General features: G+C 56.9%; 1 protein-coding gene across 1 annotated transcript in view; it reads right to left on the bottom strand.

The window, feature by feature from the left end:
* Nucleotides 1–320: 320 nt before the first annotated feature.
* The window catches only part of LOC116937065 (uncharacterized), a 35,318-nt gene continuing 20,636 nt past the window's right edge, over nucleotides 321–15,002 (bottom strand). The window contains exons 4-7 of the mRNA XM_076063685.1: nucleotides 6,945–7,066; nucleotides 4,703–4,863; nucleotides 2,931–4,597; nucleotides 321–1,618 (exon numbers count right to left, since the gene is read on the bottom strand). Of these exons, the coding sequence (XP_075919800.1) occupies nucleotides 1,502–1,618; nucleotides 2,931–4,597; nucleotides 4,703–4,863; nucleotides 6,945–7,066 (2,067 nt within the window). The 3' untranslated portion in view covers nucleotides 321–1,501. The remainder of the gene's footprint in view (nucleotides 1,619–2,930; nucleotides 4,598–4,702; nucleotides 4,864–6,944; nucleotides 7,067–15,002) is intronic.

The raw sequence follows: 15,002 nt of genomic DNA, 5'->3' as shown, positions 1-15,002 counted from the left end.
GATAAAATAAAATAACACAATAATATTCTCACGACGTTTCGGCCACAACACAAGCGGCCTTTGTGTTGTGGCCGAAACGTCGTGAGAATATTATTGTGTTATTTTATTTTATCAATTTATTATTTTATTCTCATTCTACGTGACTTTACCGAAAGAACCAAAGAAGATGAATCATTGCAGTCACGAAAGCTTTAAACCATAGACTTTCTATGGGAACCGGTTCCCTATCTCTTAACATGGGCCCATATACCTTCCATGGGATCCATGCCCAGGCACTGCAGTGAACATCTCGGCGCTCACCGATCACTGACCACTCACCGTCACCCTCACCATCGTTTATTTCACGCACCATCGCATTCGTCAGGTGCCACCACCCTCCTCATCACACCACAACCCTCCTGCTGTACAGACTGATCACATCTAAGTCCCGTTGACTTGATTAAGGCCGGTGGCATCGTCCGTGAGCCAGCACTTGCAGGGCTGCGCCCGTGCCTCTTTAAATCAAACACAGTACCTGTCTAAATCAACCCAGTGTTTCGTCTTCTATGCCTCGAGACCACCGCTGCCTAAGACGGAGATCCACCGTGTGGCCTTAACAGACTGTTGGGGCAGTCTCACACAGAGACCCGTAGACTCACACTGATACACAGATACATACAGACTCGCACAGAGACCCACAGACTCGCCCAGACAAATACCAACTCACACAGAGACCCACAGACTCATACAAATACCCACATACTCGCACAGAGACCCACAGACTCGCACAGAGACCCACACATTCACACTGATACACAGACACATACCGACTCACACAGAGACCCACAGAGACCCATATCTCTATGGGTCTCTGTGTATCTCTACGAGTCTACGGGTTTACTTGAGTTCTCATCTGGGGGCCGATTAAACGGCCCTTCGGTGACTCAGCGGTAGCTTAGAGATGGCCCAGCAGTGGCCCAGCGGTGGTCAAGACGTGTCCCAGCGGTGGCCCAGCGGAGCTCCAGCAGTGGACAAGACATGGCCCCAGCGGTGGCCCAGCTGTGGTCAAGACATGTGGCCCGGCGGTGGCCCAGCGGTGGCCCAGCGGAGCTCCAGCAGTAGTCAAGACGTGTGGCCTAGCGGTGGTCAAGACGTGTGGCCTAGCGGTGGTCAAGACGTGTGGCCCAGCGGTGGCCCAGCGGTGGTCAAGACGTGTGGCCCAGCGGTGGTCAAGACGTGTGGCCTAGCGGTGGTCAAGACGTGTGGCCCAGCGGTGGCCCAGCGGTGGCCCAGCGGTGGTCAAGACGTGTGGCCCAGCGGTGGTCAAGACGTGTGGCCCAGCGGTGGCCCAGCGGTGGTCAAGACGTGTGGCCCAGCGGTGGTCAAGAGATGGCCCAGCAGTGGCCCAGCGGTGGTCAAGACGTGTGGCCCAGCGGTGGTCAAGACGTGTGGCCCAGCGGTGGTCAAGACGTGTGGCCCAGCGGTGGCCCAGCGGTGGCCCAGCAGCGGCCCTCTGCGTGTTTCACGGTGAGGGGTCGCGAGTGGCCCGGTCGCGCCGCCCCTGCGCGTGGTGCAGCGCCTCGGTGAGGAGGAAGCGCTCCTCACACTCTCGCCGCACCGTCTCCTGCAGCCGCAGGACCTGGACCGAGACACGCGCACGACGACAACAACAACAACGACATCAACAACAACAACGACATCAACAACAACAACGACATCAACAACAACAACAACGACATCAACAACAACGACATCAACAACAACAACGACAACGACATCAACAACAACAACGACAACAACAACAACAACGATATCAACAACAACAACGATATCAACAACAACAACGACATCAACAACAACAACGACAACAACAACAACAACGACAACAACAACATCAACAACAACAACGACAACGACATCAACAACAACAACGACATCAACAACAACAACGACAACAACATCAACAACAACAACGAAAACAACAACATCAACAACAACAACAACGATGATCTTCTTTGGTTCTTTCGGTAAAGTCGCCACGTAGGATGAGAATAAAAGAATAAGTTAATGAAATTATCACGACGTTTCGGCCACAACACAAGCGGCCTTCATCAGGTGAAGGGACGAGACTGTCTGGAGGACAGTGCTGGAGCGCGGCCCTGCGCTGTCCTCCAGGCAGTCTCGTCCCTTCACCTGATGAAGGCCGCTTGCGTTGTGGCCGAAACGTCGTGAGAATTTTACCGCGTTATTTTATTTTATCAATTTATTGTTTTATTGTCATTCTACGTGGCGGCGACTTTACCGAAAGAACCAAAGAAGATGAATCCTTGCAGTCACGAAAGCTTTAAATCGAAACAATAATGACACACGCGGGGAGGTGGACAATAACGGAGTGGGCGGGTGGCCCGGTGGGCAAGCTACTGCCTGACTCGGCAAAAATGAACGGGAGAATGATTTCGATTTAAAGCTTTCGTGACTGCAAGGATTCATCTTCGTTGGTTCTTTCGGTAAAGTCACGTAGAATGAGAATAAAATAATAAATTGATAAAATAAAATAACACAATAATATTCTCACGACGTTTCGGCCACAACACAAGCGGCCTTCATCAGGTGAAGGGGACGAGACTGTCTGGAGGACAGCGCTGGAGTGAGAAAGCCACGCTGAGATCACGACCTTTAAGCTGTGTGAGAAGAAACAAAGCGCCTTGACAAAGGAATTAGCATATAATTTAGCATTGAAATGGCTGAGTGATTAGCTTGTGACTGGTCACAGAAAAGGCTATGTTAAAGTTAAAGCATACACATCCGCAGAGGCACCCCTTGACAAAGGAATTAGCATAGAATTTAGCATTGCAATGGCTGAGTGATTAGCTTGTGACTGGTCACAGAAATGGCTATGTTAAAGTTAAAGCATACACATCCGCAAAGGCACCCCTTTAACATAGCCTCACCTCGTCCTCCGCGCATCCCAGCGCCGCCCGGAGGCCCTCGCCGCTCTCCCTCTCCCGCCGTAGCGAGGCCTCCGCCTCGGCCAGGCGCGGCGCCAGCGACCGGGCCTCTGCGGCAGCCTGCCGGGCCTCCTCGGCCGCCCCCTCCTCCTGCTGCCGCGCCAGCGAGGCTCGCAGACGGCGCGACTCCTCTCGCTCGAGCGCCAGCTCCTGCCGTGCGGCCCGCAGCTCCTGGGCCGCGCGGTCGCGCGAGGCCCCCTCCGCCCGGGCCCCCGCGAGCCGCTCTCGCAGCTGCTGGGCCGCTGTTTGCTCCAGGCCTAACGAGGCCTCCAAGTCGCCCAGCCGCGCCCGCAAATCCGCCGTCCCGGATTCGGCGGCCGCGAGTCTCCCCCTCGACTTTTCGGCCGCCGTTCTCTCCAGGCCCAGCGAAGCCTCGAGCTGGCCGATCCGGGCCTTGAGCTTGTATTGCTCCTCGGAGTGAGCGGCCTGCAGGAGGTTGGCCCTGGCCTGGGCCTTGGCGAGCTCCTCCCTCGACTTTTCGGCCGCCGTTCTCTCCAGGCCCAGCGAAGCCTCGAGTTGGCCTATCCGGGCCTTCAGCTTGTATTGCTCCTCGGAGTGAGCGGCCTGCAGGAGGTCGGCCCTGTCCTGGGCCTTGGTGATCTCCTCCCTCGACTTTTCGGCCGCCGTTTTCTCCAGGCCCAGCGAAGCCTCGAGCTGGCCTATCCGGGCCTTGAGCTTGTATTGCTCCTCAGAGTGAGTGGCCTGCAGGAGGTCGGCCCTGTCCTGGGCCTTGGTGATCTCCTCCCTCAACTTTTTGGCCGCCGTTTTCTCCAGGCCGAGCGAAGCCTCGAGTTGGCCTATCCGGGCCTTGAGCTTGTGCCGCTCCTCGGAGTGAGTGGCCTGCAGGAGGTCGGCCCTGTCCTGGGCCTTGGTGATCTCTTCCCTCGACTTTTCGGCCACCGCTCTCTCCAGGCCCAGTGAAGCCTCGAGTTGGCCTATCTGGGCCTTGAGCTTGTGTCGCTCCTCAGAGTGAGTGGCCTGCAGGAGGTCGGCCCTGGCCTGGGCCTTGGTGATCTCCTCCCTCGACTTTTCGGCCGCCGTTTTCTCCAGGCCGAGCGAAGCCTCGAGTTGGCCTATCCGGGCCTTGAGCTTGTGTCGCTCCTCAGAGTGAGCGGCCTGCAGGAGGCCGGCCCTGTCCTGGGCCTTGGCGAGCTCCTCCCTCGACTTTTCGGCCGCCGTTCTCTCCAGGCCCAGCGAAGCCTCCAGCTCGCCCAGCCTCGCCTTCCAGGCGGTGGCCTCCCTGCCGCGGGCCGCCTGGCCGCGCGAGGCCCTGCTCTCGGCCCGCGCCGCCGCCGCCTCCGCCGCCTTCCTCGCCGCCCTCTCCTCGTCCAGGCAGGCCCGGAGCTCGTCCAGCCGCCCCCCGGGGCCTCCCGCCGTTCGAACTCCTCGGCCCGGACCCGCGCGGCGCCGGCCTCGGCCTCCTCCAGGCGGCTGCGCAGGCCCGCCGGCTCGGCCCGCTCCCGCTCGACCGATCCTCCCGGCTGGCCCAGCTCTCCCCGCAGGGCCTCGGGCTCCGTGCCGCGGGCGGCCCGGGCGAGGGAGGCCCCGGCCTGGGCGAGCCGCTCCCCGAGCGAGGCCTCCTGAAGGCGAAGGGCCTCGGTGGGTGTAGCCTGAAGAGACGGAGCGTGGGGGACGCCGGAGCCGGAATGTTTTACTGAGACAGGAGCGACGACGAGAGCGGCGTTGTCTGACAGCGCTCGTGTCTATAGCCCTACCTCTCCCGTCACGCTGTCCAGCTGTGTCAGCGCAGTGTCCCTCTGTGAGGTCACCTCCTTTAGCCTGAGGGATGTGGAGACGACGCACATCATGAGCATCGTCGTCATCAGCACGGTCGTCGTCGTCAGCATCGTCGTCGTCAAGGACATGGTCGGTCGTCCTTCGTGAGCCGTACAGGCGACAATAGGCGCTGGCTGACTGCGTGGGTGAGTGGGTGGGTGGATGGCTTCATTGAGTGAATGGGTGAGTGAGTAGGTGGGTGAGTGAGTGCATGAGTGAATGGGTGAGTATGTGGGTGAGTGAGTATGTGGGTGAGTGAGTGACTGGATGATTGAGTGGGTGAGTGAGTAGTTGGGTGAGTGAGTAGGTGGGTGAGTGAGTGACTGGATGATTGAGTGGGTGAGTGATTGAGTAGGTGGGTGAGTGAGTAGATGGGTGAGTGAGTGGGTGAGTGAGTAGGTGGGTGAGTGAGTGACTGGATGATTGAGTGGGTGAGGGAGTAGGTGGGTGAGTGAGCAGGTGGGTGAGTGAGTAGGTGAGTGAGTAGGTGGGTGAGTGAGTGACTGCATGATTGAGTGGGTGAGTGAGTAGGTGGGTGAGTGAGTGGGTGAGTGAGTAGGTGAGTGAGTGACTGGATGATTGAGTGGGTGAGTGAGTAGGTGGGTGAGTGAGTAGGTGGGTGAGTGAGTAGGTGGGTGAGTGGGTGAGTGAGTAGGTGGGTGAGTGAGTAGGTGGGTGAGTGAGTGACTGGATGATTGAGTGGGTGAGTGAGTAGGTGGGTGAGTGAGTGACAGAATAATTGAGTGGGTGAGTGAGTAGGTGCATGAGTGAGCGGGTGAGTAAGTGACTGGATGATTGAGTGGGTGAGTGAGTAGGTGGGCGAGTGAGTGACTGGATAATTGAGTGGGTGAGTGAGTAGGTGCATGAGTGAGCGGGTGAGTAAGTGACTTGATGATTGAGTGGGTGAGTGAGTAGGTGGGTGAGTGAGTGACTGGATAATTGAGTGGGTGAGTGAGTAGGTGCATGACTGAGTGGGTGAGTAAGTGACTGGATGATTGAGTGGGTGAGTGAGTAGGTGCATGACTGAGCGGGTGAGTAAGTGACTGGATGATTGAGTGGGTGGGTGAGTAGGTGGGTGAGTGAGTGACTGGATAATTGAGTGGGTGAGTGAGTAGGTGCATGACTGAGCGGGTGAGTGAGTGACTGGATAATTGAGTGGGTGAGTGAGTAGGTGCATGACTGAGCGGGTGAGTAAGCGACTGGATGATTGAGTGGGTGAGTGAGTAGGTGGGTGAGTGAGTGACTGGATAATTGAGTGGGTGAGTGAGTAGGTGCATGACTGAGCGGGTGAGTAAGTGACTGGATGATTGAGTGGGTGAGTGAGTGACTGGATAATTGAGTGGGTGAGTGAGTAGGTGCATGACTGAGCGGGTGAGTAAGTGACTGGATGATTGAGTGGGTGAGTGAGTAGGTGGGTGAGTGAGTAGGTGGATGAGTGAGCGGGTGAGTAAGTGACTGGATGATTGAGTGGGTGAGTGAGTAGGTGCATGACTGAGCGGGTGAGTAAGTGACTGGATGATTGAGTGGGTGAGTGAGTGACTGGATAATTGAGTGGGTGAGTGAGTAGGTGGATGAGTGAGCGGGTGAGTAAGTGACTGGATGATTGAGTGGGTGAGTGAGTAGGTGGGTGAGTGAGTAGGTGGGTGAGTGAGTAGGTGGGTGAGTGAGTGACTGGATGATTGAGTGGGTAAGTGAGTAGGTGGGTGAGTGAGTATGTGGGTGAGTGAGTAGGTGGGTGAGTGGGTGAGTGAGTAGGTGGGTGAGTGAGTAGGTGGGTGAGTGAGTGACTAGATGATTGAGTGGGTGAGTGAGTAGGTGGGTGAGTGAGTGACTAGATAATTGAGTGGGTGAGTGAGTAGGTGGGTGAGTGAGTAGGTGGGTGAGTGAGTGGGTGAGTGAGTAGGTGGGTGAGTGAGTAGGTGGATGAGTGAGCGGGTGAGTAAGTGACTGGATGATTGAGTGGGTGAGTGAGTAGGTGGATGAGTGAGCGGGTGAGTAAGTGACTGGATGATTGAGTGGGTGAGTGAGTAGGTGGATGAGTGAGCGGGTGAGTAAGTGACTGGATGATTGAGTGGGTGAGTGAGTAGGTGGATGATTGAGCGGGTGAGTAAGTGACTGGATGGTTGAGTGGGTGAGTGAGTAACTCAATGATTGAGCGAGCGGGGAGGTGAGTTAGCCCACCGTGTCGTCAGGTCATCTATCTCCGCTCTCATCTCCCTCTGCACCTCCTCCAACCGCTTCACCTCGTTCAGAACGAGGTAGCTCACCCCACAGAACTGGCACACGGTCTCCGCACGGGCCATCTGCACTCACCGGACACACGCACGGCCATCGCCATCATCGCCATCGATATCATCACCATCGACATCATCACCACAGTCATCGACATCATCAACATCGCCATCGACATCATCACCACAGTCATCGACATCATCAACATCGCCATCGACATCATCACCACTGACCGCAGCTTCCACAACATCGTCAGTTTTGTCGTCACCATCCTCACCATCCTCCTCACCATCCTCACCATCCTCCTCACCATCCTCACCATCCTCCTCCCCATCCTCACCATCCTCCTCACCATCCTCCTCACCATTCTCCGCACCATCCTCCTCATCATCCTCCTCACCATCCTCACCATCCTCCTCACCATCCTCACCATCCTCCTCACCATCCTCCTCACCATCCTCACCATCCTCCTCACCATCCTCCTCACCATCCTCACCATCCTCCTCACCATCCTCCTCACCATCCTCACCATCCTCACCATCCTCCTCACCATCCTCACCATCCTCCTCACCATCCTCCTCACCATTCTCCTCACCATCCTCCTCACCATCCTCACCATCCTCACCATCCTCCTCAACATCCTCCTCACCATCCTCCTCACCATTCTCCTCACCATCCTCCTCACCATCCTCACCATCCTCACCATCCTCACCATCCTCCTCACCATGCTCCTCACCATCCTCCTCACCATCCTCACCATCCTCACCATCCTCCTCACCATCCTCCTCACCATCCTCACCATCCTCACCATCCTCCTCACCATCCTCACCATCCTCACCATCCTCACCATCCTCCTCACCATCCTCCTCACCATCCTCCTCATCCTCCTCACCATCCTCACCATCCTCCTCACCATCCTCCTCACCATCCTCACCATCCTCACCATCCTCCTCACCATCCCCACCATCCTCCTCACCATCCTCCTCACCATCCTCACCATCCTCCTCACCATCCTCCTCACCATCCTCCTCACCATCCTCCTCACCATCCTCACCATCCTCACCATCCTCCTCACCATCCTCCTCACCATCCTCACCATCCTCACCATCCTCCTCACCATCCCCACCATCCTCCTCACCATCCTCCTCACCATCCTCACCATCCTCCTCACCATCCTCACCATCCTCCTCACCATCCTCACCATCCTCCACACCATCCTCACCATCCTCCTCACCATCCTCACCATCATCCTCACCATCCTCCTCACCATCCTCCTCACCATCCTCACCATCCTCCACACCATCCTCACCATCCTCACCATCCTCACCATCATCACCATCCTCCTCACCATCCTCACCATCCTCACCATCCTCACCATCCTCCACACCATCCTCACCATCCTCCTCACCATCCTCACCATCCTCACCATCCTCACCATCCTCCTCACCATCCTCCTCACCATCCTCCTCACCATCCTCCTCACCATCCTCACCATCATCCTCACCATCCTCACCATCCTCCTCACCATCCTCCTCACCATCCTCCTCACCATCCTCACCATCCTCCTCACCATCCTCACCATCCTCCTCACCATCCTCCACACCATCCTCCTCACCATCCTCACCATCCTCACCATCCTCACCATCCTCCTCACCATCCTCCTCACCATCCTCCTCACCATCCTCACCATCCTCCTCACCATCCTCACCATCCTCCTCACCATCCTCCACACCATCCTCCTCACCATCCTCACCATCCTCCTCACCATCCTCACCATCCTCACCATCCTCACCAACCTCCTCACCATCCTCCTCACCATCATCCTCACCATCCTCCTCACCATCCTCACCATCCTCCTCACCATCCTCACCATCCTCCTCACCATCCTCACCATCCTCCTCACCATCCTCACCATCCTCACCATCATCCTCACCATCCTCCTCACCATCGTCACCATCCTCCTCACCATCCTCACCATCCTCCTCACCATCCTCCTCACCATCCTCACCATCCTCACCATCCTCCTCACCATCCTCCTCACCATCCTCCTCACCATCCTCACCATCATCCTCACCATCCGCACCATCCTCACCATCCTCCACACCATCCTCACCATCCTCACCATCCTCCTCACCATCCTCCTCACCATCCTCACCATCCTCACCATCCTCCTCACCATCCTCCTCACCATCCTCCTCACCATCCTCACCATCCTCCTCACCATCCTCACCATCCTCCTCACCATCCTCCTCACCATCCTCCTCACCATCCTCACCATCCTCACCATCCTCCTCACCATCCTCACCATCCTCCTCACCATCCTCCTCACCATCCTCCACACCATCCTCAACCATCCTCCTCACCATCGTCACCATCCTCACCATCCTCCTCACCATCCTCCTCACCATCCTCCTCACCATCCTCACCATCCTCCTCACCATCCTCACCATCCTCACCATCCTCACCATCCTCACCATCCTCCACACCATCCTCCACACCATCCTCACCATCCTCCTCACCATCCTCACCATCCTCACCATCCTCACCATCCTCCTCACCATCCTCACCATCCTCCTCACCATCCTCACCATCCTCCTCATCATCCTCACCATCCTCCTCACCATCCTCCTCACCATCCTCACCATCCTCCTCACCATCCTCACCATCCTCCTCACCATCCTCACCATCCTCCTCACCATCCTCCTCACCATCCTCCTCACCATCCTCACCATCCTCCTCACCATCCTCCTCACCATCCTCCTCACCATCCTCACCATCCTCACCATCCTCACCATCCTCCTCACCATCCTCCTCACCATCCTCACCATCCTCACCATCCTCCTCACCATCCTCCTCACCATCCTCACCATCCTCACCATCCTCCTCACCATCCTCACCTACTCACCATCATCCTCACCATCCTCACCATCCTCACCATCATCCTCACCATCATCCTCACCATCCTCACCATCCTCCTCACCATCCTCACCATCCTCCTCACCATCCTCCTCACCATCCTCCACACCATCCTCACCATCCTCCTCACCATCCTCCTCACCATCCTCACCATCCTCACCATCCTCCTCACCATCCACCCACACCATCCTCACCATCCTCACCATCCTCACCATCCTCACCATCCTCCTCACCATCCTCACCATCCTCATCACCATCCTCCTCACCATCCTCCTCACCATCCTCCTCACCATCCTCCGCACCATCCTCACCATCCTCACCATCCTCCTCACCATCCTCACCATCCTCACCATCCTCCTCACCATCCTCCTCACCATCCTCACCATCCTCCTCACCATCCTCACCATCCTCCTCACCATCCGCACCATCCTCACCATCCTCCTCACCATCCTCCTCACCATCCTCCTCACCATCCTCACCATCCTCCTCACCAACCTCCTCACCATCCTCCTCACCATCCTCCTCACCATCCTCCTCACCATCCTCACCATCCTCCTCACCATCCTCCGCACCATCCTCACCATCCTCCTCACCATCCTCACCATCCTCACCAACCTCCTCACCATCCTCCTCACCATCCTCCGCACCATCCTCACCATCCTCCTCACCATCCTCACCATCCTCACCAACCTCCTCACCATCCTCCTCACCATCCTCACCATCCTCCTCACCATCCTCCTCACCATCCTCCTCACCATCCTCACCATCCTCCTCACCATCCTCACCATCCTCACCATCATCCTCACCATCCTCACCATCCTCACCATCCTCCTCACCATCCTCCTCACCATCCTCACCTCCTCACCATCCTCACCATCCTCACCATCCTCCTCACCATCCTCCTCACCATCCTCCTCACCATCCTCACCATCCTCCTCACCATCCTCACCATCCTCACCAACCTCCTCACCATCCTCCTCACCATCCTCACCATCCTCACCATCCTCACCATCCTCCTCACCATCCTCCTCACCATCCTCACCATCCTCACCAACCTCCTCACCATCCTCCTCACCATCCTCCTCACCATCCTCCTCACCATCCTCCTCACCATCCTCACCATCCTCCTCACCATCCTCCTCACCATCCTCCTCACCATCCTCCTCACCATCCTCACCATCCTCACCATCCTCCTCACCATCCTCACCATCCTCCTCACCATCCTCACCATCCTCACCATCCTCCTCACCATCCTCCTCACCATCCTCCTCACCATCCTCCTCACCATCCTCACCATCCTCACCATCCTCCTCACCATCCTCACCATCCTCCTCACCATCCTCACCATCCTCACCATCCTCCTCACCATCCTCCTCACCATCCTCCTCACCATCCTCCTCACCATCCTCACCATCCTCACCATCCTCCTCACCATCCTCACCATCCTCCTCACCATCCTCCACACCATCCTCACCATCCTCACCATCCTCACCATCCTCCTCACCATCCTCACCATCCTCCTCACCATCCTCCACACCATCCTCACCATCCTCACCATCCTCACCATCCTCACCATCCTCCACACCATCCTCCTCACCATCCTCACCATCCTCCTCACCATCCTCCTCACCATCCTCACCATCCTCACCATCCTCCTCACCATCCTCACCATTCTCCTCACCATCCTCACCATCCTCCTCACCATCCTCACCATCCTCACCATCCTCCTCACCATCCTCCTCACCATCCTCCTCACCATCCTCACCATCCTCACCATCCTCCTCACCATCCTCACCATCCTCCTCACCATCCTCACCATCCTCACCATCCTCCTCACCATCCTCACCATCCTCACCATCCTCACCATCCTCACCATCCTCCTCACCATCCTCACCATCCTCACCATCCTCCTCACCATCCTCACCATCCTCACCATCCTCACCATCCTCCTCACCATCCTCACCATCCTCATCCTCCTCACCATCCTCACCATCCTCACCATCCTCCTCACCATCCTCCTCACCATCCTCCTCACCATCCTCACCATCCTCACCATCCTCCTCACCATCCTCCTCACCATCCTCCTCTCACCATCCTCACCATCCTCACCATCCTCACTCCCTCCCCATCCTCCTCACCATCCTCACCATCCTCACCATCCTCCTCACCATCCTCACCATCCTCCTCACCATCCTCCTCACCATCCTCACCATCCTCACCATCCTCACCATCCTCCTCACCATCCTCCTCACCATCCTCCTCACCATCCTCCTCACCATCCTCACCATCCTCACCATCCTCCTCACCATCCTCACCATCCTCCTCACCATCCTCCTCACCATCCTCACCATCCTCCTCACCATCCTCCTCACCATCCTCACCATCCTCACCATCCTCCTCACCATCCTCCTCACCATCCTCCTCACCATCCTCACCATCCTCCTCACCATCCTCCTCACCATCCTCCTCACCATCCTCACCATCCTCACCATCCTCCACACCATCCTCCTCACCATCCTCACCATCCTCCTCACCATCCTCCTCACCATCCTCCTCACCATCCTCCTCACCATCCTCACCATCCTCCTCACCATCCTCCTCACCATCCTCACCATCCTCCTCACCATCCTCACCATCCTCACCATCCTCACCATCCTCTTCACCATCCTCACCATCCTCCTCACCATCCTCACCATCCTCACCATCCTCACCATCCTCCTCACCATCCTCACCATCCTCACCATCCTCCTCACCATCCTCCTCACCATCCTCACCATCATCCTCACCATCCTCACCATCCTCACCATCCTCCTCACCATCCTCCTCACCATCCTCCTCACCATCCTCCTCACCATCCTCACCATCCTCACCATCCTCCTCACCATCCTCCTCACCATCCTCACCATCCTCCTCACCATCCTCCTCACCATCCTCACCATCCTCCTCACCATCCTCCTCACCATCCTCACCATCCTCACCATCCTCACCATCCTCCTCACCATCCTCTCCATCCTCCTCACCATCCTCACCATCCTCACCATCCTCCTCACCATCCTCCTCACCATCCTCACCATCCTCCTCACCATCCTCACCATCCTCCTCACCATCCTCCTCACCATCCTCACCATCCTCACCATCCTCCTCACCATCCTCCTCACCATCCTCACCATCCTCCTCACCATCCTCACCATCCTCCTCACCATCCTCTCCATCCTCCTCACCATCCTCACCATCCTCACCATCCTCACCATCCTCACCATCCTCCTCACCATCCTCCTCACCATCCTCCTCACCATCCTCACCATCCTCACCATCCTCCTCACCATCCTCCTCACCATCCTCCTCACCATCCTCACCATCCTCACCATCCTCCTCACCATCCTCCTCACCATCCTCCTCACCATCCTCCTCACCATCCTCACCATCCTCACCATCCTCCTCACCATCCTCACCATCCTCCTCACCATCCTCACCATCCTCCTCACCATCCTCACCATCCTCCTCACCATCCTCACCATCCTCCTCACCATCCTCCTCACCATCCTCCTCACCATCCTCCTCACCATCCTCCTCACCATCCTCACCATCCTCACCATCCTCCTCACCATCCTCCTCACCATCCTCCTCACCATCCTCCTCACCATCCTCCTCACCATCCTCACCATCCTCACCATCCTCCTCACCATCCTCACCATCCTCCTCACCATCCTCCTCACCACCCTCCTCACCATCCTCCTCACCATCCTCACCATCCTCACCATCCTCACCATCCTCCTCACCATCCTCACCATCCTCCTCACCATCCTCACCATCCTCACCATCCTCCTCACCATCCTCCTCACCATCCTCACCATCCTCACCATCCTCACCATCCTCCTCACCATCCTCACCATCCTCCTCACCATCCTCCTCACCATCCTCACCATCCTCACCATCCTCCTCACCATCCTCACCATCCTCACCATCCTCCTCACCATCCTCCTCACCATCCTCCACACCATCCTCCTCACCATCCTCACCATCCTCCTCACCATCCTCCTCACCATCCTCCTCACCATCCTCCTCACCATCCTCACCATCCTCACCATCCTCACCATCCTCACCATCCTCCAGCACCATCCTCACCATCCTCACCATCCTCCTCACCATCCTCCTCACCATCCTCACCATCTTCACCATCCTCACCATCCTCCTCACCATCCTCCTCACCACCCTCCTCACCATCCTCCTCACCATCCTCACCATCCTCACCATCCTCACCATCCTCCTCACCATCCTCACCATCCTCCTCACCATCCTCACCATCCTCACCATCCTCCTCACCATCCTCCTCACCATCCTCCTCACCATCCTCACCATCCTCACCATCCTCCTCACCATCCTCACCATCCTCCTCACCATCCTCACCATCCTCCTCACCATCCTCACCATCCTCACCATCCTCATCCTCCTCACCATCCTCACCATCCTCACCATCCTCCTCACCATCCTCCTCACCATCCTCCTCACCATCCTCCTCACCATCCTCATCCTCCTCACCATCCTCACCATCCTCACCATCCTCACCATCCTCCTCATCCTCCTCACCATCCTCACCATCCTCACCATCCTCCACACCATCCTCCTCACCATCCTCCTCACCATCCTCACCATCCTCACCATCCTCACCATCCTCCTCACCATCCTCCTCACCATCCTCCTCACCATCCTCACCATCCTCACCATCCTCACCATCCTCCTCACCATCCTCACCATCCTCACCATCCTCACCATCCTCCTCACCATCCTCCTCACCATCCTCCTCACCATCCTCCTCACCATCCTCACCATCCTCACCATCCTCCTCACCATCCTCACCATCCTCCTCACCATCCTCCTCACCATCCTCCTCACCATCCTCACCATCCTCCTCACCATCCTCACCATCCTCCTCACCATCCTCCTCACCATCCTCCTCACCATCCTCCTCACCATCCTCACCATCCTCACCATCCTCACCATCCTCCTCACCATCCTCCTCACCATCCTCCTCACCATCCTCCTCACCATCCTCACCATCCTCACCATCCTCCTCACCATCCTCACCATCCT

The sequence above is a fragment of the Petromyzon marinus genome, unplaced genomic scaffold (genome assembly GCF_048934315.1).
Source record: "Petromyzon marinus isolate PM22_M1 ecotype Great Lakes invasive population unplaced genomic scaffold, UKy_Petmar_22M1.pri1.0 PM_Scaffold_17, whole genome shotgun sequence".
Classification (NCBI taxonomy): Eukaryota; Metazoa; Chordata; class Hyperoartia; order Petromyzontiformes; family Petromyzontidae; genus Petromyzon; species Petromyzon marinus.
This window is presented reverse-complemented; position numbering and strand designations above follow the sequence as displayed.